General features: G+C 47.9%; 2 protein-coding genes across 2 annotated transcripts in view; one reads left to right on the top strand and one right to left on the bottom strand.

Annotated features, from left to right (window-relative positions):
- The window catches only part of eif4a3 (eukaryotic translation initiation factor 4A3), a 165823-nt gene that overhangs the window by 26971 nt on the left and 111952 nt on the right, over positions 1–26900 (bottom strand). The window lies entirely within an intron of this gene.
- Positions 1–26900, top strand: part of ninl (ninein-like) — a 60938-nt gene that overhangs the window by 2775 nt on the left and 31263 nt on the right. The window contains exons 2-11 of the mRNA XM_055639331.1: positions 3594–3793; positions 4883–4979; positions 9416–9612; positions 11129–11195; positions 20036–20220; positions 21553–21675; positions 23015–23155; positions 23701–23837; positions 25989–26129; positions 26671–26845. Coding sequence (XP_055495306.1) covers positions 3611–3793; positions 4883–4979; positions 9416–9612; positions 11129–11195; positions 20036–20220; positions 21553–21675; positions 23015–23155; positions 23701–23837; positions 25989–26129; positions 26671–26845 — 1446 coding nt within the window. The 5' untranslated portion in view covers positions 3594–3610. The remainder of the gene's footprint in view (positions 1–3593; positions 3794–4882; positions 4980–9415; positions 9613–11128; positions 11196–20035; positions 20221–21552; positions 21676–23014; positions 23156–23700; positions 23838–25988; positions 26130–26670; positions 26846–26900) is intronic.

Below are 26900 nucleotides of genomic sequence, written 5' to 3'. Positions count from 1 at the left end.
ACATTTCTGTACATCTGATGGCAGAGGGGAGTAGGGTATGAGATTGGTCCTTGATTATGCTGGTGGCCCTGCTGAGGCGTGTAAATGATGTAAATGGAAGGGAGGTTGGCTTCGATCCTGACTATGGGAGCTGTCTGCATGGTTTGAACGTTCTCCCTGTGACCACGTGGGTTTTCTCCGGGTGCTCTGGTCTCCTCCCACAGTCCAAAGACCTACAAGATTGTAGGCTGATTGGCTTGGTTAAAATGTAAATTGTCCCAAGTGTGTGTCAGATAGTGCTATTGGGCCGAAGGGCCTGTTTCCATGTTATATTATTAAACTAAACTAATCATGCAGGGTATCTTGCTCTAAATTTAGATTTAGAAATGTCCAAATTTTGTTTTGCTGGTTGCTTTGATTTGCTAATCTCAATTATACCTTCAGTGATGAAATAGTTTAGTGTCTCGCCCGGAATGTACAAGTTGCTGCTCGCCCTTTCATAGAAAATAAAACGCCAGACAAGAAGTGTGTCAGGAAACAGAACACAAAATGCTGGAGCAACCCAGTGGGTCAGGCAGCATCTGTGGAGGGAATGGACAGGTGACGTTTCAGGTCAGGACCCTTTTTCAGTCCTGACCCGAAAGATTATCTGTCCCCTTAACAGATATGCCTGACTCCCTGAGTTCCTCCAGCACTTTGAGCATCTGCAGTTCTTTGCGTCTCCAAATATAATGGGAAATTGAGTATAGAATCTGGGACAGCACGTTACAGTTGTACGGGATGTTAGTGAGGCTGCATTTGGAGTATTGTGTTCAGTTTTAGTCACCCTGCTGTCAGAAGGACGTTGGTAAGCTGGAAAGAATGCAGAGAAGATTTACGAGGATGTTGCCAGGACTCGAAGGCCTAAGCTACAGGAAACGGTTGGGCAGGCTGGGACTTTATTCCGTGAAGCACAGGAGGCTGAAGGGTGATCTTATAGAGGTGCATAAAACCACGAGGGACACAGATAGAGTGAATGCACAGAGTCTTTTACAGAATCAAGAACCTGAGGACATAGGTTTGAGGTGAGAGTAGGAAGATTTAATAGGAACCTGAGAGGCAACATTTTCATCTAGAGGGTGGTAGGTATCTGGAACAAGCTGCCCGAGGAGGTTGTCGGAGCAGGTAGTAGAACAACATTTAAAAGACATTTGGCCAGGTGCATGGATAGGAAAGGTTTAGAGTGATATAGGATTTCCCCCTGGGTAAAGGACGGTGCGATCACCCTATTTATTCCCCTCATGATCTTATATGCCACTATAAGATTACCCCTCAGCCTTCTGTGCTCCACGGAATAAAGTCCTCGGCTGCTCAACCTCTCCCTATAGCTCGGGTCCTTGAGTCCTGGCAACATCCTCATTAATCTTTCCTGGAATCTCCAGCTTAAGTTCAGTTTATTGCCACGTGTAATGACGTACAGTGAAAAACGTTTCTGTTGCGTGCTATGCAGTCAGAAAAAAGAGTGTACATGGTCACAATCAAGCCGTCCACAGTGTACAGATTCGGGATAAAGGGAATAACGTTTCATGGAAGATAAAGGCACCATTATGTAAGATACTTAAGCCAAAGTTGACTCCTTGGGCAAACATTAAAGATCCCACCTTGTTGAATTGCAGGAGTGAGTTATTTTCCAATGCCCAGGTCCATTATTTTTTTCCTCGTTCAATGTCGCTGGTAGAGCCACATTGCTGTTTGTGGGAGCTGTGTGCAAATTGGTGGCTGCAATTTTTAAAACTGCAATACTGACGTCAAAGGCTGGTCTTTGTACCTCCTGAGATCAGGAAAGGTGCTGCACTTTGCGCTGAACACTGTTCTGGCTGTGAGAACAATTTCTGGGCTGACGTGACAGTGGATGCCGATGTAAGTGTTTGGTTCACCCGCTCCAAATATATAGAACGTTACAAAACACTCTGATCTTCAGAAAAGAAACTACACTGTTACATTATCGAGGGTTAGTGTGTTTCATGGAGTCGGAGAAAATATCTGGATATCTTGAACAGTTTTGCTGCCATTGGAATGAGGACTAAAACTGTTGCAAATAGCAGGTCAGGCGGCTTTCATCGACAAATGATACTTCTCACGTTGCTGTTTGTGGGAGGTTGCTTTCTGCCAATGGCTGCCGTCTTCCATCAGAACATGCTGAATGGATCTTGGTTTAACTTTTCCCCACCATCGAACAGATCTACAGGGTCCGCAGCGGGTAGAGCAGCTGTCCCACAGCGCTGGTGACCCGGGTTCAATGCTGATCTCAGGTGCTGTCTGTGTGGAGTTTGCACATTCACCCTGTAATCACGTGGGTTTCCTCCGGGTGCTCCGGTTTCCTCCCACATTCCATAGAATTGCAGGTTTGTTGGTTAATTGGTCTCTGTAAATTGCCCCTACTATGCAGTTGGGTGGATGAGAAAGTGGAATAACAGAACAAGTCTGAACGGGTGATCGATGGTCGGTGTGGACCTGTTTCCATGCTGTATCTCTAAACTAAAATTGAAACCTAAGGAGGCATGAGACACTGCCTGAAAAAGTCAGACAGCATCATCAAGACCGACAACACCCTGGCCACGCTCTCATCTCGCTGCTACAATCAGGAAGAAGGTACAGGAGCCTGAAAACCATGACGTCCAGGCTCAAGAACAGCTTCTTCCCAGCAACCATCTTGAACACTGCACAACACTAACCTCAGCAATTATGATCTACGATGGACTGTGTTCACTACGGACACAGTTGTGCTATGGACTTCAGTTTTGCATGAATATGGTTACTGTTGTGGATATTAATTTATTGCTGATTATTAATATTTTTGTCTGTGTTATTGCATTGACGACCATGTAAAGCTGCAGTAAGAGAGATTTTCATTGTTCTGTTGTCGGTACATGTGACAATTAAACACTCTTGGTTCTCGAAAAATTGTCAACTGGGATGACGCTTAAATCTCCCAATTTGTTCAGAATGTAGCAAGATGTTCCAAAGAATTTCCTTTTCTGATAACCTCGTTTTGCTTGCCCTCTTTGTTCTCTGAATTCTATGTTCGCTGTTAATCTGTTTTAAAATTGTTTAGTTTAGTTTATTGTCACATGCACTGAAGTGCAGTGAAAAGCTTTTTTATTGCGTGCGATCCTGACGCAAAACATCACCTATCCACGTGTTCCAGAGATGATGCTTGGCCCGCTGAGTTACTCCAGCATTGTGTGTCTTTTTTTTAAAGTACAGTGTATTGAATTAGCGATCTCATTAGATTAGTTTAATTTAGAGATACAATGCGGATCTAGGCCCTTCACTGAGTCCATGCGATCCCTGCACACTAACACTATCTTACACACACAAGGGACAATTTACAATTTTACCAAAGCCAATTAACTTACAAACTTGTACGTCTTTGTAGTGTGGGAGGATACCGGAGCAGCTGGAAGAAACCCACGCTGTAACAGGGAGAAGGTTCAAACTCCGTACAGACAGCGCTCGTAGTTAAGATCGAACTTGGGTCTCTGGTGCTGTGAGGCAGCAACTCTACCGCTGCGCCACTGTGTTTGGTTTAATTTCTGAAATTGGCATTTTCACTTGTTTCTGCTCTTTACCAGCTGGCCGGGGCTATGGGATGGATGACGCAGAACAGAAGGAGTACGTGTGTCAGCTGAGGCAGGTGTTTGGCCAGTGTGACAGCACAGGGTTGGGATACCTGGATCGTGACGGGCTGACGGACCTGTGCCAGAGACTACACCTGGACACCCAGCTCCCTGTGCTGCTGCAGACCCTCCTGGGCAGCAGCCCCCACACCAGGGTAGGTCCCAGCCACGTGCAAACCCGTGGAATCTGTGCGCTCTGTGGCTTTGTACAAAACCCGACTACCACTCCCCCTCATTGTGTTGTGATTATGGGTGGAGCCCCCGGGGAATAAGGGTTGAAGAGAGCTGTGCGCGGAGAGGGGCGATGGCTCGCGGGACGACCAGACTGGAGGTGACGGCTTCAACGGGACTTTATGGCCCACTGCAGCGGGGACTGTAAAATGGTGCCAAGATGCCGACTCTTGTACATGGACTCATTGGGCTGTTCTGTACATTCTGTACTCCTCGGGGGATTGTGCGACAAGTAGGTGATAGTTTTGTTGATCTGTATGCAAAAAAAGTAATGCACCGTACCTTAGTACAGGTGATAATAAATAAACCACTGAACTATTAATCTGGGTTTAGCTTTATTGTCACGTGTACTGAGGTACATTGAAGAACGTTGTTTTGCAATGCTATCCACACAGATCAGATAACACTCTTCATAAATACAATTAAGTCAAGTACAATAGGTACAGTAAAGAGTAAGATGCAGAGGACAGAATATAATTCTCAGCATTGTAGAACATCAGTTCCAGAGGCAAAGTCCAATGTCCGCAATGGGGTAGAGGTGAATCGGACAAGACCCTAGCTTATGGAAGGACCACTCAGAAGCGTCAGAGTGGAGGGGAAGAAGTTGTTATTTAATGTAGAACCGATCAATGAAGCAAAATGTCACTTGGTTCATGGAGCCACCAAACATAACGCGGCGTTTGCAATTGTCAAGCAGATGGGGGAGGGGAGGGGGTGGGGAGGTGGGAAATGGGCATGGGGGAGGGATGGGAGCAATGGGCATTGGGAGGGGAGGGGGGAGGGGCATGGGGAAAGTGAAGGGGTGTGGGGCATGGGGAAGGTGAAGGGGTGTGGGGAGGGCGTTTGGACAGTGCCGGGAGGGACATGGGGAGGCAGGAGGGCTGGGTGTGGAGAGCGGAATAGGGTTGGGAATTCCAGATTGTGCGGTCGGGAGAAGGGAAGAAATGGCTACAACTGATTTCATGCATTGATTGTTCTCCCTGTAAAGTAACTGATGCTGTTGAAACCTACAGGTGAATTTTGAGGAGTTTAAAGAAGGTTTTGTTGGTGTTTTATCTGCCGGCATCGATCTCAGCGCTTCCGAAGATGACAGCAGTTATTTCAAGCCAGGTAAATACTCCTTTCAGCGCAGCATTTTTATTAATCCTCAAGGTAACAATATATTTAGTTTATACTTATTATCGTCACATGTACTGAGGTACAGTGAAAACCTTTGTTTTGTATGCTATCCAAATAGGAAGAAGGGTCTCGACCCAACACGTCACCTATTCCTTTTTCTCCAGAGATGCTGCCTGACCTGCTGAGTTACTTCAGTATTTTGTGTCTATCTTCTAATCTAGACCATATATACCGTACACAGATGCAATCAGTACAAACTCAAGTGCAATAGGTAGAGCAAATGGGAAAGTACAGACAGAGGACAGAATATAGTTCTCAGCATTGTAGCGCATCAGTTCCAGAGGCAATGACGGCAATGGGGTAGAGGTGAATCGGACAGGACCCTAGCTTATGGAAGGGGCGTTCAGAAGCCTGATAACAGAGGGGAAGAAGCTGTTCCTGAGTCTGAGCCGGGAGAAGAACGAATGACCGTGGTGAGACAAGTCTTTGATTTCGTTGGTTGCTTTTCCGAGGCTAATTTTATTTCACGTTAGGCATGGAAATGCTCTTGTAATTATTGTCATAACAATTATAAGGGACTTGATGATACAGGTGCACAACCTTTTATCCGAAGTTCCAAATAACGAAAAGCTCTGAATAGCGGACATTTTTTCGGTCCTTGAAAAAAGGTCCTTGAAGACGTTCACCGAGGGCGGCCCGCAGAGGTGACAGCGGAACCTCCGGTCGGTCCTCGAAGAAAGGGGAACTAAATCCCCATTCATAAAAGAGAAGGTGAGGGTATATTGCGTGGGAGGGTTAATAATTGACAATATGCTGCTGCCTGCCCGCTGAGTTAAAAATGTTCCCACGGTAGACACGATACACAGTGTATCGTGAGTCTTGCGTGGGAACTTTTAAACTCAGCGGGCAGGCAGCAGCAAATTGTCGCTCCCTTCAGTTTCACCCCACCTACACCCCTCTGCTTCCCAGCCATGTGTGTAACCCCTTCCCTCCCCTCTCCAGCTCCCCGCCCATTGCACCGGCGCGGGAGCTTTGCACTGTCTTCACGTCGGAGCCAGTGCCAGTCACCGGAGACGTCAGGACCAACGGGACACCGACCCCCAGGCCCACTGCAAGCACGGAGATCCCAGAGACCCACAGCCAGCAGCAGCCCAGCCCCGCTCCAACTACAGAGGAACACGCTCCCCGTAGGGACAGAAGCTAATGGTGTGCAAAGTACGTCTTGGTCTTGGGGTTGCGGATGAGGGGGCGCAGCTCGGGCTGTGACGTCTCCGGCCACCCCCCCTGTACAGGAGCTGAGACTGGGAACTGTGGGGTTGTTTGCAGTTGCAGAGGGAGGGGGCAAGGGCGGTACAGTTCCCAGTCTCAGCTCCATTCTAGGGGATGACCGGAGACGTCAGGACCAACGGGACACCGACTGCAAGCACGGAGATCCCATAGACTCACAGCCAGCAGCAACTCTAGCCCAGCCCCGCTCCAACTCCAGAGGAACCCGGGTTGCGGATGAGGGGGCGCAGCTCGAGTTGTGGGCGAACTGCCACTTGTCGCTGTAGCGGCGCATCGGGGAGCGGGTTCTTGTTGGTCCTGACGTCTCCGGCCATCCCCCTGGACAGGAGCTGAGAGACGTCAGGACCACCAGAAGCCGCTCCCCGATGGGCCGCTACAGCGACAAGTGGCAGTTCGCCCACAGCCCGAGTTGCGCCCCCTCATCGGGACACCGACCCCCAGGCCCACTGCAAGCACGGAGATCCCAGAGACTCACAGCCAGCAACAACTCTAGCCCAGCCCCGCTCCAACTCCAGAGGAACCCGGGTTGCGGATGAGGGGGCGCAGCTCGGGCTGTGGGCGAACTGCCACTTGTCGCCGTAGCGGCCCATCGGGGAGCGGATTCCTCTGGAGTTGGAGGGACAGGGAGACACAGCGGCTTTTGAGAATGGTGGGCAATCACTTCCAAAGTTCTGCCCACACAGTCAGTACACCTCTCCTACACTTGTCTCCCGCACTAAGATCATCTCGCAGAGAATGATCCCAGCCTAACCCTCCCTATTCTCTCCTATTCTGCAAGAAAAAACTACATTGAAGACTCAAACTCGCGATTGATTAACTGCCGGGATCGAGGCGCAAACTCGCGACCTTGCGGATATGAGCTGAGCACTCTACCACTACGCTAAAAATCTTCCATTCCGAAAGCCGGAAAATTCTGAATTACGAAAAGTGTCTGGTCCCAAGGCTTTCGGATAAAAGGTTGTGCACCTGTATGAACCACCGGCTCCATCTCGAGTTCAAACAGGAGAATCTAAAATCATTGTCTTGTGTTGACTGTGCCTGAACCCGTCTGTCGGTGGATCACCAGCTTCCTGACAGACAGGAAGCAGCATGTGAGGCTGGGAAAGCACAACTCGGACCCGCAAACGCTCAGCATAGGAGCACCGCAAGGCTGCGTACTCTCTCCTCTCCTCTACTCTCTCTACACCAATGACTGCACCTCCACTGACTCCTCTGTCAAGCTTCTCAATTTTGCGGACGACACAACCCTGATTGGACTGATCCAGGATGGGGAGGAATCTGCCTACAGACAGGAAGTGTCACAGGTGGCGTCCTGGTGCCATCGCAACAACTTGGAGCACAATGCTCTTAAGACAGTGGAATTGATTGTAGACTTTAGGAGAGCTCCCCCTCCCCTCCCCCCCCACTCACCATCAACAACATCACAGTCACATCTGTGGAGTCTTTTAAGTTCCTGGGAACCATCATCTCCAAGGACCTTAAATGGGGGGCTATCATCGACTCCACAGTCAAAAAGGCACAACAGAGGATGTACTTCCTACAGCAGCTGAGGAAGCACAATCTGCCACAGGCAATGATGGTCCAATTCTCCACGGCCATCGTAGAGTCTGTTCTCACCTTCTCCATCATGGTCTGGTTTGGCTCAGCCACCAAGCACGACACCTGGAGGCTGCAGCGAATCGTCCGATCAGCAGAGAAGGTTATTGACTGCAACCTTCCCTCCATTGAAGTAGGCGGCGCGACTCTCGTCAGCAGCGGCCTCTGCAGCCCGTCCGCGTTTTTATTATTTTTTGTGTATGTTTCTGTGTAGTTTTTGTTATTTTTTGTTGGGGTGTGTGTGTGGGGGGGGTGGGAGGGAGGGGGTAACTTTTAAATCTCTCCCTGCACGGGAGACCCGACCTTTTCTTTGTCGGGTCTCCGTTGTCGTTGGGGCTGCAACGAGGAGCGGCCTCCAACAGGAGAAGACCGGGGACTCTGGTGCCGACGACTCACCTCACCGTCGCGGAGCTGGCCGAGTCCAGAGCGGGTGGAGCGGTGGAGGAGCGCTGCTGCTGCTGCTGCGGCCCGACCTCCGGAGATTCGGAGGCTGCAACTGCGGGTCTGGCGGACGGCGGCACCGGGAGCCCGCGGGTCCCTGGAGGGAGACCGCTTTTCAGGGCTCTCGCAACGGCAACTTCTCTCGCCCGAGTTGCGGGGTCGAAGAACTCCTGGAGCGGGGCCTGACATCACCGCCCTGCGCGGCTTGGAATGGCCGCGGGACTCTGCGAGCGCACGCTCTAACACCAAGACCCGGTGTGCGACTTTGCACCACCCGGCGTGGCTTTAATGGCCGCGGGACAATCACCATCGCCAGCCGGGGGCTTTGACTTTGACTCTGACATCGGGGGGGGGAGAGTGCAGTGGAGAGATAATGTGATGGATGTTTATGTAAATTATGTTGTGCCTTGGGTCTATTTGTTTGTAATGTATGGCTGCAGAAACGGCATTTCGTTTGGACCTCAAGGGGTCCAAATGACAATTAAATTGAATCTTGAATCTTGATGAACTGTACACTGCAAGGGCCAGGAAGCGAGCGGGTAAGATAATCTCTGACCCCTCTCAACCTGGCCACAAACTCTTTGAATCACTTCCCTCTGGAAGGCGACTCCAGATTGTCAAAGCTGCCACAGCCAGACATAAAAACAGTTTTTATCCACGAGTAGTTGCTCTACTCAACAGCCAAAAAATCTGTAGCCTCCCTTTGATCTGGTATTTTGTTGGTTCACATGCTTGATCAATGGTGTTTTATCATTAATGTTTTATTATTATTAATGTTTAGTGTTTTCTGAGTCATTCGTAACTATCACTGTATGTCATGTTGTTACTTGTGGGCAGAGCACCAAGGCAAATTCCTTGTATGTGAATACTTGGTCAATAAACTTACTTACTTTCTGATTCCTACATCCCTTCCGTTTTGGGATGGTGCATACAAACTCTGCCGTCAACAATTAATGCACAGGTTATGTAGTGGACAAAAAATAACCTCCAATCCTTGTTGCCTTTGACTGAATGACCCAATGATACTCCTATGGCTTGTGTACTTTTGCATGTCATTGCACTGTTGCAGCTACATGTAACCATTAAACGCTTGTGCCTTTCAGCGATTCCAGAGGAGGTTGAGCCGAGGTTGGTCAGGGGAGGGAAGCGATACGGCCGGCGCTCTGTGCCAGAGCCCCCTGACTCGGAGGCCGAGGCGAGTGGAGATCTGGAGGAGTCGTTTCACCTGCAGACCGAGTCCCCCGCGCAGATTGCCAAGGGGGGTCCACTGAGGCTCTCAACGTCTTTGGAAAGTGTCGAGGTGGGTCTGGTTCGCTGGTCGGCCTTCACTTCTGTTCTGTTGTCGTCTGTCCTCAGTGCGAAAGCATGCACATCCTTAGCCAGAGTGGGCGTGGGGGTGAGAGTGCAGCATTATGTGTGTGGGGGGTGGGGGGGCAGAGTGGTGTGGGGGTGGGTGGGGGCAGAGTGGTGGGAGGGGGGAGGAGAGGGGGGGGAGTGCAGCATTATGTGTGTGGGGAGAATGTGGCACTGTAAGGGAGAGGAGAGGTGGGGACCGTGTGACACTGGGTGTGGGGAGGAGTGGAGACGAAGGGAGAGGCTGTTTCAGCTGGAAGAGCCGCCTTCAGAATTCTGCTGACCGGTTGTGACCAGAAACGTTCTCTCTCTCTCTCTCCCCCTCCCTCTCTCTCCCTCCCTCCCCCTCTCTCCCCCTCCCCCCCCCTCTCCCCTCCCCCCTCCCTCTCTCCCTCTCTCCCTCTACTCCTCCCCCCCTCTCTCTCCCCCCCTCTCTCTCTCTCTCCTCCCACCTCCCTCTCCCTCTCTCTCTCTCTCTATCTTCCTTCTCTCTCCCCCCCTCTCTCTAAACCCTCTCTCTCCCCCTCTCTCTCTCAAGGAAACTTGCCCCGCACATCTCCTTTAAACGTTGCTCCTCTCACCTTAAATCCATGCCCTCTGGTCTCTCTATGGACTTTACTTTACCATGATCATGGACTTTAGGAGGGCACATCGTCCGAGGACGTACACTCCATTGAGGATAAATGGGGATCCTGTGGATAGGGTGAACTGTTTTAAATATCTGGGAGTCCACATCTCCAAGGATATGACATGGGCATCACACGCCTCAGCACTCGTGAGTAAGGCAAGGCAGCGCCTTTACCACCTCAGGCAATTGAGGAAATTCAGAGTGTCTCCGAGGATCCTCCAGTGCTTCTACGCAGCGGCGGTGGAAAGCATCTTGTCCGGAAATATTACCATCTGGTTTGGGAATTGCTCTGCCAAGGACAAGAAGGCTCTGCAGAGAGTAGTGCGTTCGGCCGAACGCACTATGGGAACTTCACTTGCCCCCCTGCAGGAACTATACAACAGGAGGTGCAACTCCAGAGCAAATAAAATCATGGGAGACCCCTTCCACCCCTGCAACGGACTGTTCCAGCTGCTATGATCAGGCAAACGCCTCTGTTGCCATGCGGTGAGAACGGAGAGGTTGAGAAGGAGTTTCTTCCCAGAGGCAATTCGGACTGTAAACGTCTATCTCACCAGGGACTAACTCTACAGAACGTTTTTCCTTCCACTATTTATTATGTAAAAGAATATGTGTGTTATGATTGTGTTTATAATTTGTTTGGTTGTTTTGTTGTTTGTCTTTTGCACAAAGGTCCGCGAGCATTGCCACTTTCATTTCACTGCACATCTCGTATGTGTATGTGACAAATAAACTTGACTTGACTTGACTTGACTATTGAGCGTTTATCTACCCTCTGTGGCATTCCTGCCGGTTTTGCCAGCTGTGAACTTATTGTGGCCTCTTTCTGTTACAGAGCCTCAAGTCTGATGAAGAACTCGATCTCCATCAAGAATCCCCTCTGGAGACCTTCGAAGCACTGGGTAAATAGTTTTAAGACAATAGTTTAAAAAAAATAACTGTGTTGGACTACTCTTGGGTTATTTTATGCAGTTCTGGTCACCACACTCTGGGAAGGATGTGTTGAATATTTTCTGAATGCTCTCTCGATTAACAAGAAAAAAAGATGACACAAAGTGCAGGAGTTACTCAGCGGGTCAGACAGCATTTCTGGAGAACATGGATAAGTGACGTTTTGGTCCACGTTCTCCAGAGAAGTTGCCTGACCCTCAGAGTTAAGGGCCTGTCCCACTTTGCGATTTTTTTCGGTGACAGCGAGCGTCAGTGACTGACGCCCGTAAAACCGTGAAGTTGTACAACACACACGCTGACGTATGCTCTCCTGCAGGTGACGCCCGGTTAGGGTTAGGGTTAGGGACCACAGATGGGTTGTAAAATATTCTTCCTTCAATGCATGGATTTTAAAATTAATACAATAAAATCAATTGTGCAAAATAAAAGATGTCTGAGTCGTTCAATTTTATTTACAGATGTATTGGTTCGCTTCCAGATACAAATCACCGTCTCTAACTTTTCACAGGGATGAATTCAGTGAGTGTAGACTGAACTCCCCTCTCCCCTCCATCCCCCTCTTCATCCCTCCAGTCCCCATCTCTCCTTCTCCACCCCATCACCCTTCTCCCCCTCTCCACTCCCCCCTCCCCCCCACATCCCCCTTCTCCCCCTCTCCCCCTTCTCCCACTCTCCCAACCCCCCCCCACTTTCCCCGACGGCCCCCCTTTGTGGACCCAGCCTGTGACCAGCGATTCCCCGCACACTATCCCACACAATCTAGGGACAATTTATACAAACCTGTGTGCCTTTGGAGTGTGGGAGGAAACCCTAACCCAAGCCCTAACCCTAACCCTAACTCTGGGTTGATATGCTTGGTATTAGTATAAATTGTCCCTAGCGAGTGTGGGATAGTGTGCAGTACTAGTACTGGGATCCAGCTGCCGCAGATGCCGCTGCTGGGTCCACAAATGGAGGGCGTCGAGGAAAGTGGGGGGGGGGGGGGGTGGGGGGTGGGAGGTTGGAGAATGGGAGAAGGGAGGGAGGGAGAAGGGGATGTGAGGGGGGAGGGGGGAGTGGAGCAGGGGGAGATGAGTGGAGCGGGGAGAAGGGAGGAAGAGGGGGGAAGGGAAGAAGGGTGGGGAGGGGAGAAGGGTAGGGGGAGTGGAGAAGGAGGGAGGGGGCGGGAGGGGGGGTACAGGCGGGTGGAGGGGAAAGGGGAGTTCCGTCTACACTGACTGAATCCATCCCTGTTAAAAGTTAGAGACGGTGATTGGATCTGCAAGCAAACTAATACATCTATAAATAAAACTGAACGACTCAGACATATTTTATTATATTAATTTTAATATATTAACGTTTAAAATCCATGCATTGAAGGAAGAATATTTTACAGCCCATCTGTGGTCCCTAACCCAAACCAGGCATCACCCGCAGGCCAGCATACGTCAGCGTGTGACAGTGCGCACGACATGACAACACACCCAGATGTTGCCCCTGGATTTTGAACATTCCAAAATCCAGGGGCGACAGGGAGACACCACGCATCACCTGCGCGTCACTACACGCATCACCACGTGTCACGCCACGTCACAACACGACAGCCTCTTTTCAGGCTGTCGCTGAAAATGTCGCCCAAGTGGGACTGTCGCCCAACTGGCCCTTTACTCCAGCACCTTGTGTCTTTTTCTGTAAATCAGCATCTGCAGTTCATTGATTCTACAAGATTCGTAAAGGTGTTGCCAGGAGATCTTGAGTTAGAGGTGGAGAATGTGTAGTCTGGACACACGTGGAACTGCAGATGCTGGAATCTTGAGCAGAACACACAATGCTGGAGGAACTCAGTGGGTCAGGCAGCATCTCCAGCAAAGTTTCAGGTCTGGCCAATCTGAACAAAAACATCGTCTGTCCATTCCCTGCACAGATGCTGCCTGACCCACTGAGTTCCTCCAGCACTTTGTGTTTGCTCTGGATTCTCACATGAAAAAGAGCCCCAAAGATCACAATTTTTGCCTCAATAAATGCATACCTTCCTTTATGTTCTTGCTCGCTGCCTGCCCCTTGGCTCAGGTCTGGCTGAGTCTCCTCTTCTTGTTCCCCACCCTCCCCAGACGTGGACCCTTGGTGTGGCCGTAAGGCTGGTGTAGCACTGAGGCAATGGACAGAGTAAAGAAGGCTGTTTGGGGGTAGGGTGAGTGAAGTGGGGGGGGGGGGGGGGGGGGTGATCTTATAGAGACTTATAAAATCAAGGGGGAGCAATGGGGATATGTAAAAATAAAAAGGCCATTTTGGCATGCCCCCTCCCCCTGTCAAACGGTTATTATGTGCCGGAACGAACTGCAGAAGCTGGTTTACGAACAGACACAAAAAGCTGGTGTAGCTCAGCAGATCAGGCAGCATCACTGGACAAAAGGAATAGGTGACGTTTCGGGTCAAGACCCTTCTTCGGACTGACAGAGAGAAACAAGGGATATGAAAAGTACATAGATCAAATGAATGAAAGGTATGCCACAGGACAAATCAAAGCCAGCAACAATGATCAAGGAAAGGTGGAGCCAGAGACCTGGGTTTGATCCTGACTATGGATGCTGTCTGTATGTAGATTGTACACTCTCCCTGTGACCGCGTGGGTTTTCTCTGGGAGCTCCGGTTTACTCCCACACTCCAGACATACAGGTTTGTAGGTTAATTAGCTTTGGTATTATTGTAAATTGTCCCTGGTGTGTAGGATAGTGCTGGTGTGTGGGTTGGTCGCTGGTCGGCACGGACCCGGTGGGCCGAAGGGCCTGTTTCGGCGATGTATCTTGAAGTCTAAAGTTTAAATGGGAACAGCCTCCCTTAACCACGTAATGAGATTAAAGGATTTAACGAAGACTTGGTCTGCATTAGGTTCCAAATGACAATGTTGTGTTTTCCATGTACCCACGGGAGATTTGTGACTTTTTAAATAGAGTTTTTACAAAGTTGTGGTTATCATTAGAGCTTCTAGGTTACTCTTTATGAAGCAAATTAAAATTTCATTTTTCCTGGGGTTCCCAAATTTTCTGCAACTTAAACTTCTAATGCGGATTACAAGTAAGCACGTGTTACAAATGAATCCATGCTGCCTGCGACTCAGTCCGGTACAGTACTGCCTGTCGGTGTGAAACTCTCCCGGCCATGGAAAGGGTCTCTGCTGGCAGCGAATGTATGAAGAGCTGATGGGTGCGTCACTTGCCTTTAATTTATTCTTCTCTGTAACTCTGCTAGGTAGCGTAGGCATTCAGAACCTTTTCCCCAGGGTGGAAATGTCAAAGACTACAGGGCAGAACGTTAAGGTGAGAGGGGGAAATGTCTCCCAACTACAGAAAAATTACACAAAGATAGACACAAAAAGCTGGAGTAACTCAGCGGGTCAGACAACATCTCTGGAGAAAAGGAATAGGTGCGTGTTGGGTCAAGACCCTTCTTCAGATTGAGAGTTGGGGAAAGGGAAACGAGAGACATAGACGGTGATGTAGAGAGATATAGCTCAAATGTCTGAAATATTTGTGAAAAACTAACAATGGTAAAGAAAACAGGCCATTGTTAGTTGTGGCCCAGGTGAAAATGATAGGGACAATGAGTCGCAACAAGACCACCTTGAACCTGGTATGACTTGGGTGGGGGAGGTATGGAGAGAGGGGGATGCAAAGGGTTACTTGACATTAGAGAAATCAATTCTTACTTGCTGCAGCTTTAATGCAATAACATGCATATCCATGCCCAGTAAACAAGCTGCACTTTGGGAGGTCAAATGCAAGGGGAAGATAGACAATGGCATGATTCATAAAGACATTGATGTACAGAGGGATCTTGGGGACCAAAGCCATAACTCTCTGAAAAATTGGTAGATAGAGTGGTAAAGAAGACATAAGGGATGCTTACGTTCGTAGACTGGGGCATTGAGTTGTCAGGAAGTCATGGTTTTATAGGACTTTGTTTAGGCTGAATTTGGAGTATTGTATGCAGTTCTGGTCACCCCATTACAAGGACGTGGATGCTTTGGAAAGGGTGCAGAGGAGGTTTACCAGAACTGTCTGAAGAAGGGTTTCGGCCCGAAACGTTACCTATTTGAAACAAGTTTATTCATGGATAACCCCTTGAGATGGACAGTCATCTCGTTTTCGAGGGGGTCCAACATAGAACATACAGCACAAGACATAACATACATAGAGGCTCTCATTGACCCACCTACCCACACACCAATCCCAAAACCCCTCCATCCCCACTTGTTATAGTTTATAACAATTGTTAATTGGCTTTACATATCCAATAATAACAATAGTTATGTGTTACAGCATAATGTTAATGCATAATACCATATACCACCTATCATACATCGTACGTTAATACATACTATCAACATTATTACATGATATATTATTTCATGATATTGTGACATAATACAATATAAGACCTTGTTACACTATGCAATACAATAATACATAAGTGTAATGGCCATGCATATACAATAGTTATGCCAAATGATCACACACAGAGCAAGCTAGATAAAGGAGCTCGAAGACTCTAATACTAGAAACAGGTACATGGTTTTATAAGGAAGGGTAAAAGTGTATTTTTAAATAGACGAAATGAGCTAATAGTTCTTATGGTACTAGGCAGAGTGTTCCAGTCAGAAGGAGCTTTGAATTTAAATGCACGTCTCCCAATTTCTTTGTTAGTTCTTGGAATGAAAAAGAAGGGTTGCTGAATATGTCTTAGTGAATATGAGGGTGTGTATGGTAATAGGTCTTGTTTTAAATAAGAAGGGTAATTGAGATGGATGCATTTAAAGATGAACTGGAACCAGTGGTAGCATCTTCGAGCGTGGGGGGATAACCAGTTTAGAGTTTCGTACATAGAACAGTGGTGAGTTATATATGGACACCTTAAAATAAATCTGCAAAGACTATTATAAACTACATTGAGGGGTTGAAGATGTGTATCAAATGTATTCTGATAGACAATATCAGCATAATCCAGTGTTGGTAGTAGTAGTTGAGAGACAATTCTTTTTCTCATCTGAAAGGTGAAACAATTTATATGGCGGTAAAGAATAGCTAGATTACAGCTGAGTTTTTTAGTAATCGTCTCACTATGCTGCGTAAATGAAAGCGTTGGGTCGAGCCAAACACCAAGATATTTGAAGTTCAATACTTGTTCTAATGGTGATCCTTCATTAAATGATATAGTCAGATCTACAGAATTACCAAGGCCTTGTCTGGTACCAAATAACATACTGCATGATTTATTTTTATTTAAAACTAATTTGTTAAATAATAGCCATTTCTGAACAGAAGTAAGATCTAATTGAAGGGTTCTTTCAATTTCAGATTTGTTAGTACTAGATGTATATAGCACTGCATCATCGGCATATAGTTGTGTTTGACAGTCAGAACAGATATTAGGGAGGTCGTTTATGAAAATAGAGAAAAGGAGTGGTCCCAAGGACGAACCTTGCGGGACCCCCTTCTCAACAATTAAGGAATTGGATTGACTTCCATTAAAGGTGACACATTGGCGTCTGTTATGAAGGTATGAGTTAAACCACAGTAGATTGTTTTGAGAAAGACCAATAGAGTAAAGTTTATCAAGCAGTAGGTAGTGGTCAACAACATCAAAGGCCTTGGTTAGATCAAGAAAGATGGCACCGGTGAGTTTACCATCCTCAGAAGCAGTGAACACATCGCTGGTGAGTTTTAACAGAGCTGTAGTTGTGGAGTGATTAGGTCTGAACCCAGACTGGCATGGAGATAGAATGTTGAAAGTTGAGACATAATGTGATAGCTGGTTGAACACTAGTTTCTCGAGGATTTTAGCCACCGAGTTGATAATTGAGATGGGGCGGTAATTGTTAATATCTTGTGGGTCGCCTCCCTTTATGCAGTGGAGTAACATTGGCACACTTCCATGCGGAAGGGAGGGTACAAGTTGAGAAGGACAAATTAAACAGGTCGCATAGTGGGTACATTAGAATATTAGCTCCTAACTTAATGAATTTAGTCTCAATACCAGCTGGTCCAGATCCACAATCATCCTTTAATTCATTAATAGCATGTTGAACGTCAACAGGTTTTATTTTTTGAAAAGAAAAAGAGCTTCTACATGTAGAGGTAGCTGGAAAGTCACATATGATAGATGAATCAAATACAGTAGAGCTACATACAGTGGAGAAGTGCTGGTTGAAAGCATTGGATATAACAGCAGGGTCCTGAATGATGTCATTGTTGACCTGAATCTGAGTGCTGATATTTTGATTTGATTTATTAAGAACATTATTTAGTCTTTTCCAAAACTTTTTTGGATTATGCATGTCTTCAGAAAGATGTTTTTTAAAATGACTTGATTTAGCATTACGTGTTTTTGTCGTACACTGATTCCTTAAGGACCTATATTTTTCCCAATCAGCAGGGTCCTTTGTTTCCCTGAAAGTCTTCCAGACTTTATGCCGCTCATTAAAAAGGTTGATCAAATCAGCACTAATCCATGGTAAATGTTTTCCCTTGACTTTTATTTCTCTCCAGGGGGCATGCTTATCGATAACTCTTGTGACTTCAGTGTATAAATAATTCCAGGCATGCTCGACAGTTGGTATAAGTTAAAACCTGTCCCAGTTTATTGCAATCAGGTCATGCATATAATTATCATAATTAAATTTTCTACATTGTCTAACACAAATATGTTTAGGAGGGAGACGGGAAGGTTTAATCTTCCACACACAGAAAATAGCAGAATGATCGCTAAAGCAATCTGACAAAACACCAGATGTTAAGATTCGGTCAGGATGGGTAACAAGAATCCAATCTAATAGTGATGTAGAATTGCCATGAACTCTGGTAGGTTCGTTGATTAACTGGGTCAGGTTTATACTTTTAAGCAAGTTTTTGTCGTTAGAAGAGGAGCGATCGAGCCAGTTTTTATTGAAGTCACCAAGAAGCACTAATTCACATGGGTGTTCAATAGAGGTGAGAGTGGAAATTAGGGACTTAGTTGAGTCAGGATGAACAGGGGGGATCGATAGATAGTGCCGATAATTAGATGTTTATTCTCATGAAGTTTTAACCTAATAAAAAGGCTTTCAAAGAGGAATGAGGTTACTTTAGGGATGACAGGTTCAGATATAAAGCGAGTTGACACATAACAAGCCACACCTCCAGCTCTCGTAGATGCTGCTGCACCTGCTGAGTTTCTCCAGCATTTTTGTGTACCTTACCAGAACTGTTGCCTGGTTTAGGGGGTATTAGCTGCAGAGAGAGGTTGGACCATGATAGTGTAGTCTAGTTTTAGAATCCTGTATCCTGGGACAAAGACTGCGAGCGTTCACTTTATCCATGCCCCTCATGATCTTGTACACCTCAATAAAGCCTCCTAAGCTCCAAAGAAAAAACTCCCAGCCTATCCAACTTCTCCCTTAACCGAGATGAGAAAGATATTTTTCACACAGAGTGGTGAATCTCTGGAATTCTCTGCCACAGAAGGTAGTTGTGGCCCTTGTGGCTAAAGGGATCAGGGGGTATGGAGAGAAGGCAGGTACCAGATACTGAGTTGGATGATCAGCCATGATCATATTGAATGGCGGTGCAGGCTCGTAGCGCCGAATGGCCTACTCCTGCACCTATTTTCTGTGTTTCTATGTTTCTATGTTTACCTCCAACTCAAGCCCAGGTAAGTCAGTGTAAATCTCTGAAAACTGTGGATCAAGAGGTTAAAGATGTTTTAGACCTACTTTACATTTACTGAAATTCAAAAAGACTTTGCATCACAGAACAAAATGCAGTCAAATATTTGGTTGTGTTAATCCTTATCTCCAAGGAACATATAGGCATGTGGGTTCCAGTTTGCAAGGTTGATCGATAAAGAATAGCCTTGCCATTGATGGGGCAGTGAAATCCAACAAACTTCTGAAACAACCATGTAGATGTGGTCTGAAGAAGGGTTTCGGCCCGAAACGTCACCTATTTCCTTCGCTCCATAGATGCTGCTGCACCCGCTGAGTTTCTCCAGCATTTTTGTGTAACCTTCGATCTTCCAGCATCTGCAGTTCCTTCTTGAACACATGTAGATGTGGCTTCTCTCTGCGTTTAACTATTCAAATATTCTCCCCGCTAACCTTGCCTATAATGGAAACTTCCAGACAAAGGCCAAAGCACCAAATCCTCATGGAGTTTGCAAATTCTCCCTGAGACCATGTGGGTTTCCTTCCGGTGCTCCGGTTTCCTCCCACATCCCAAAGGTTAATTGGCCTCTGAAAATTGATCCTAGTATTCAATGAGTGGATGAGAAAATAGGATAACATAGATCTACTGTGAATGGGTAGCATGGACTTGGTGGGCCAAAGGGCCTGTTTGCATGCTGTACCCCAGTGTAGGTTAGTTTAGAGATACAGCGTGAATATGGGCCCTTTGGCCCACTGAGTTTGCATCGACCATCAATCACCTACACACTAACACTATCCCACACACACTAGGGAAATTTTACAATTTTACCAAGCCAATTAGCCTGCAAATCTGCACGTCTTTTGAGTGTAGGAGGAAATTGGAGCACCCGGAAGAAACCCACGTGGTCACGGGGAGAACGTACATGCTCTGTACAGACAGCACCTGTAGTCAGGATCAAACCCAGGTCTCTGGTGCTGTAAGGCTGCAAATCTACCGCTGCGCCACCGTGCCACCCTTCATCGCTAAATAACTAAGTAAATGAAGTGAATGTGTTGTTCTCGGGCACCACTGATCCCATGGCCAGTGAGAATTGTAAACACTGAGGTGTGTTTCTGTTGAACCTTCTCCTCTAGGTCAGCTGGGCAGTGGCCGTCCCGGGGGCTTTGGCTGCCGATGGCCGGACCCTGGGGCCGAGGCCACTGAGGGCCACGTGCAGGCCCTGTGGGAGGAGCTGGGTGTGGCCCAGAGTGGCTATCTCCATCGAGAAGAACTGGTGACGGTCTGCAATAACATTGGTCTGACGTACCTCAGTGACCAGGTGTGTGTGTGTGTGTGTGTGTGTGTGTGTGTGTGTGTGGTGTGTGTGTGTGGTGTTCTGAACTCAATGATCCAACAATACTTTATTGTCACATGTACTCAGGGACAGTGAATGTCTTTGATTTTTGCAAACAATACACAAAGTGCCCAGTACAGTCGCCGGGTTTCTGGCCGACAAAGTTACTAAAGTATTCATTAGAGTCATGTTTGTCCCTCATGTTGGTTCCCGGCGTCGAGGTCTGATCACGTCTCCTCGTCCCCTCCTCCTCTCCTCGTCCCCTCCTCGTCCCCTCCTCCTCTCCCCGTCCCCACCTCCTCTCCTCCTCCTCTCCTCCTCTCCTCGTCCCCTCCTCCTCTCCTCGTCCCCTCCTCCTCTCCTCGTCCCCACCTCCTCTCCTCGTCCACACCTCCTCTCCTCGTCCCCACCGACTGTGCGGCCCTGTGTCCGTCGTCGCTGGTGGCTCCTCAGGTCTCTGGGGATGAGCAGGGCCGGATTCGGCAGCAGCTCCCCTCAACACGCTGTTACCTGCTGGTCCTAGACCTGAGGTACTCTCATGTTGGTATCTTTGTGTCTTTTCAATGTTGTGATAGTCCCTGCCTCAACTACCTCCTCTTGCACCTTATACCCACCATCCTCTGTGTGAAAATGTTGCCCCGAGGATTCCTATTAAATCTTTCCCCCTAAATCTATGCCCACTGGTTTTAGTCTTTCACCCTATCCATTCACCTCATGATTTATACACCACTGTAAGATCACCCCTTGGCCTCCTGCGTTCCAAGGAATAAAGTCTTAGCCTTCCCAACTTCTCCATAAATCTTCTCTGCAGTCGTATTAGCTTAACGACATCCTTCCTATAGCAAGGTGACCAAAACTGAACTCACCACTAGCCATTAACAAATTGGGGGCGATGCAATTCATAGAAGCTGGAAGTCTAAAAATAAAATAATCTGGTCAAATGCTGCAAACTTTGGTTTGGTGATAAGATTTTTGGTGCCATGTACTTCCCATGTTTAGTTTAGAGATAGATCATGGAAACAGCCTACTGAGCCCATACTGACTGCCGATCACCCGTTCACACTAGTTCCATGTTATTCCACTTTCTCATCCACTCTCCACACATTAGGGGCCAATTAACCTATAAACCTGCATGTATTGGGATGTGGGAGGAATCTGGAGCACCCGGAGAAAACCCACACGGTCACGGGGAGAATGAGCAAACTCCACACAGAGCACCCGAGGTCAGCATCGAACCCGGGTGTCTGGCACTGTGAGCCAGCAGCTCTACCCGCTGCCGCACCACGCATTTTGAAGTCCTTGTGATTTGGTCCACAGGAAGTTGACAGTCTGTTCAGGAAGCTGGACAAAGATGGCGATGAGAGAGTGAGTCACAGGGAATTCCTTCTGGGCTTGCTCCGACACGGACCCCTCGCTTCTACCCCCACGAATCGACGGCAGGTAGGCCTGACACCAATGTACGATTTTCTCAGCGACAACATTTACCCCTTCCCCATCTTCCCCCACACCTTTCCTTGGACAAAACACCTAGATTCCTATGGCCATAAAGGCACGTTTTCTTTCACTGTCCAGATATTTAGACATAACACACAAGCAGGTAAATTCACGGCAAAATTCCTCATCCAGAGGCTTTTAGATTGGCAGGGAGTGAAGGGATATGGATCACGTGCAGGCAGAGGAGATCAGTTTATCATAGTTAGTTAAACTTATTAGTTTATCTTGGCATCATGTTCAGTGCAGACATTGTGGGCTGAGGCGCCTGTCCCTGTGTTGTACTGTTCCGTTCTAAATCAAATCAAATCAAATCAAATCAACCTTTATTGTCATCTTGCAAAGCAACAGTTGTACAGTGCAAAATGATAATTTGTTTCCCAGGGAATACCGGAGCATCGCACATAAAACTTAAAAATTTTACACATAATAACAGTAAAAATAATCCAGTCCCTGATGAAACGGTATAAATAGTTAAAAGCAGGCAAAACAGCAACATTAAAATACAGTAAAAACAGTCATTAAAATGTCCCGGGCAGCTGATTTGAGTGGCAAGTGCCAGAGTTATTAAATTGTCAGTGCAAAGCAGCAGAATCAGGTGGAGTGACTGTTTAGCAGCCTTACAGCCTGTGGCAGGAAGCTGTTTAGCAGTCTGGTAGTCCGGGCTTTGATGCTATGGTATCTCTTGCCTGATGGCAGGAGATCCAGGTGTGTGTGGAGGGGGTGCAGTTTGTCCTTAGCTATTCTCAGAGCTTTTTTCAGACAGCGGCTCTGGAACAGTTCTTGTACCGAGGGTTGGGAGACGCCAATGATCCTCTCTGCTCCCCTCACTACCCTCTGCAGAGCCTTCCTGTCTGAGCAGTTACAGTTGGAGTACCACGTGTTAATGCGGTACGTGAGTACAGACTCCACCGTGCCCCTGTAAAAGGTCCTGAGGATGTTGGTAGGGAGTGAGGTCTGTTTGAGTTTCCTCAGGAAGTGCAGTCGCTGATGGGCCCGTTTGACAATCCCAGTGTTGTTCCTGGACCAGGTGAGACTGTCTGTAATTTGCACTCCGAGGAACTTTATGCTCTCCACTCTCTCCACCGTGGTGCCTATGAGAGAGAGAGAGAGAGAGAGAGAGAGCGAGAAAGAGTGGTGGGGACCTGGAACATGCTGCTGTGGATGGTGGAGGTAGATACGATAGTGGCATTTCAGAGGCTTTTAGATAGACACATGGATTTGTATGGACTGGAGGGACATGGATCATGGGAATAGATCGGGGGAATTCACAGAGTCTTTTACCCAGCTGGCAGCTACCCCGGCCCTGGCCTCCAGCTGGTCCCAGCTGTTCTCACCTCTGGACGATGGTTCTGGCTACGCATCACCTGAACAAATCATCAACATGTGGCAGAGGGATGGAATTAAAAACAGTCGTGAGATACTACAGGTGAGACCCCACTCGTACTGACCTGAGTCCCGTGTTCTCTTGGTCTCTCTCTATCTCTCTAGTTTTCACTATCCTTCTCTCTTGTTCTCCCTTTAATTCTCTCTCTCATTCTCTCTCATTCATTCTCTCCCTCATTCTCCCTCTCATTCTCATTCTTTCTCTCTTTCTCTCTCTTTCTCTCTCTCTTTCTCTCTCTCTTTCTCTCTCTTTCTTATTCTCACTCTTTCTCTCTCTTTCTCTCTCTTTCTCTCTTTCTCTCTCCCTCTCGCTCCATCTCTTTCTCTCTTTCTTTCTTTCTCTCTTTCCCTTTATCTCTTTCTCTTTTTCTCTCTCCCTTTTTCTCTCTCTTTCTCTCTCTCTTTTTCTCTCTCTCTCTTTCTCTTGTTTTTCTCTCTCTTGTTTTCTATCTTTCTCATTCTTTCTCTTTCTCCATTTTCTCTCTTGTCGTCTCTCACTCTCTCGTTCTGTCTCTCTTGTTCTCGTTCTCTCTCCTGACTATCCCTCCCTTCTTGCTGCCCCGCACATGGTTGTTCCTGTGTCCGTAGTGCTTGGATTTCAGTGTGGAGGAGAAGGTGGGCCTTGCGGAGTTGACCGCTGCGCTGGAGAATGAGATGATGTGCAGCACGAACGGGATTCATCGGGCAGCGTTAACCAGCTACCGGAACGAAATCGACCACCTTCAGTAAGCACCTCCTCTCGACGCGTGCAATCTAATGGATGTTTAGGCTGTTACGCAAGTTAGCTGATGGCAATGGGATAGAGGTTTATGGAGCGGGATTGGCAAAAATAAAACCTCAGGGAGTCACAGAGCCATACAGCATGGAAAAACAGGCTCTTCGGCCCAACTTGCCCATGCCGACCAAGATCTACACTAGTCCCACCTGCCTGCCTTTCGCTCATTTCTCTCCAAACCTTTCCTATCCATGTACCTATCCAAATTACTTTTAAATGCTGTTACAGTCCCTGCCTTAGATAACTCCTCTGGCAGTTCGTTCCATATACCCACCACCCACCTCTGTGTGAAAATGTTGCACATCAGGTTCCTATTAAATCTCCCCCCCCCCCCCCCCTTCACCTTAAACCAATGTTCCATGGTTCTTGATTCCCCTACTCTGGGTAGAAGTCATTTTCAGATTGGCAACCTACATCGAGTACATGGATGGGAAAGGATTAGAGGGAGAAAAGTACAAAGTGCTGGAGGAACTCAGTGGGTCAGGCCTCATCTGTAGAGGGGATAGACAGACAACATTTTGCGTTGAGTCCCTTCTTCAGACTGACTGGAAAATCCAGAGGGATACAGGCCAAATGCAGTCAAATAAGACTGGAGTAGATGGGGCATCTTGGCGGAATTGGGTCAAAGTGCATGTTTATAAATTTGAGAGGCAGAGATAGGGGAAACAGTCAGAACCTTTCTCCCAGGGTAGAAATGTCAAAGACTGGAGTACATAGCTTTAAGGTGAGAGGGGGGAAAGTTTAAAGGAGATGTGTGGGGGCAAATTATTTTACACAGAGGGTGATGATGAGTGTCGAGAACGTGTTGCAAGGGGTGGTGGTGGTGGAGGCAGGTACGATAGTGGCGTTTAAGAGGCTTTTGGATAGACACATGGATATGCAGGGAATGGAGGGATATGGATTATGTGCAGGAAGAGGAGATTAGTTGAATTTGGCATCATGTTCGGCAAAGACATTGCGGGCTGCAGGGACTGTTCCTGTGCTGTACTGTTCTATGTTTCCATGCTGTGTGACTCTGACTATATAACTATTGTGATGAGACTTGGATTGAACTTTACTGTTTGCAAAAATTTAGTGATGATACAATAATAGATGGAAAACCAAATAGTGACCAGGAGCGGAATGGTTTGCCACGGTTAATGGAAAAGTTAAATACAGCTTCTGCAGAGGTTGGTGAGAGTTGTTGGAGAATTGTTGAAGAAACATTTAGACAGGTGCATGGATAGGATAAGTTTAGAGGGATATGGGCAAGTGGGGCTAGTGTAGATGTGACATGTTGGTCGGAGTGGGAAAGTTAGGCCGGAGGGACTGTCTCCGCGCTTTTTGACTCCATGACATGGTGGACCTCCTCCAACTCCTGGGCAGATTGAGACATTGCCGAGTTTTATTGGGCGTAGATTCAGCGGACATATTGACCAACGCAACGGAGCCCTTAGGCTGGGGTAAATCAACGGGCAGCGGGTAGTGCACGGAACAGCTAGTCTGGCCTTTATAATCCACGTTCTTGCGGGGGATAAAAGGGTGTCGGGTAAGGAGAGAGGAGGAGGAGTGAAATGTAAAGGCAGAGGGAGGGGAAAGAGGGGGCAATAAAAGAGAATTGTGGGCCTCCAATTTGGGAGATGAGTGTACGGAGGAGGGGAAGGAGCAGGGTGACTGGAGGGTGGAAGATGGTGGGATAAATGTGCGTACACAGGGTTGGGGGCAGAGGAAAGAGAGGGGGTGAGGGAGTATTACTTGAAATTGGAGAGTTTAATATTTAGCGGGTAGAACTGCTGCCTCACAGGGCCAGAGACCCAGGTTCGATCCTGACCTCGGGTGCTGTCCATGTGGAGTTTGCACGTTCTCCTTGTGATCGCGTGGGTTTCCACCGGGTGTTTCAGTTTCCTCCCACACTCCAAAGACGTGCGGGTTTGCAGGTTAATTGCCCCTGGTGTGTAGAGAGCGGATGAGAGAGTGGGATATCATGGAGCTAGTGTGAGCAAGTGATCGCTGGTCGGTGTGGATTCGGTGGGTCGAAGGGCCTGTTCCCGTGCTGTAAACTGCACATACCATCAGGTAGTGAGCCACCCAGACTGATAGATCACACGGATGATTTCTACAGGTGGCAAGTCCAGCAGGTGCAGAGTGAGAGGGATAAACTGCGAGTGGACTTGGAGCGAGCGGAGAAACGCAACGCACAGCTGGGCAAGGAGGTTGACGATCGACAGGCTGCCATGGAGCTGCTCAACGACACCAAGATCAGGTCAGTCGCACATGTGGAACCACTTCAAGAGTTTTGTCCAGTTTCTGGGACAGGATCTTGATCGGTTGGGGGGAGTGGAGGGATATTACTTGAAATTGGAAAATTCAATGTTCATACCGTTGGGTTGTGCGCTACCCAAGCAGAATATGAGACGCTGTTCCTCCAGTTTGCATATGGACTCACTCTGGCAATGGTGGAGGCCCAGGACAGAAAGGTCATTAAGGGAAGGGGATGGGGGAGGTAACAAGGTTGGCAGTCGTGAGATCCAGCAGGCCTTGGTGGAACGAGCGTTAGTGTTCGGTGAAACAGTCGCCGAGTCTACGCTTGGTCTCGCCGATGTACATTCCATGTTCCCAATGAGACCTTCCTGAGACCAGGCATAGCACTTTGTATTTGGCTCAAGGTTCCAGCATCTGCTGTTCCTTGTGTCCGCCATTGTTAATAAGTTTCCCCCCCCATCCCATGTTTTTCTCCTGTTCTTTCCCCCAACGTCATCCCTTCCCCCCCCCCCCCCCCCCCCCCCAAACCCTTGCCCACCCAGGCACCTGGACCAAGGCTACAGGGAGAAGATGGTGGCGTTCAGAGACCAGATGGACGAGGCTCAGGAGCTGATGGTTCAGCAGGTGACCCAGCAGCAGAAGGAGCTGGAACAGGAGCTTGAGTCTGTCCGGTCGGAGGAAACGTCCTCCCGCGAGAAGCTCACCCTGACCATGAAGGTAAGGTTCACAATCTGGTTTATGACTGTCACCGGTACCCAGGTACAGGGAAAAG

The sequence above is a fragment of the Leucoraja erinacea genome, chromosome 8 (genome assembly GCF_028641065.1).
Source record: "Leucoraja erinacea ecotype New England chromosome 8, Leri_hhj_1, whole genome shotgun sequence".
Classification (NCBI taxonomy): domain Eukaryota; kingdom Metazoa; phylum Chordata; class Chondrichthyes; order Rajiformes; family Rajidae; genus Leucoraja; species Leucoraja erinaceus.
The sequence above is the reverse complement of the archived record's forward strand: the minus strand, read 5'-3'. Positions and strand labels throughout refer to the sequence as shown.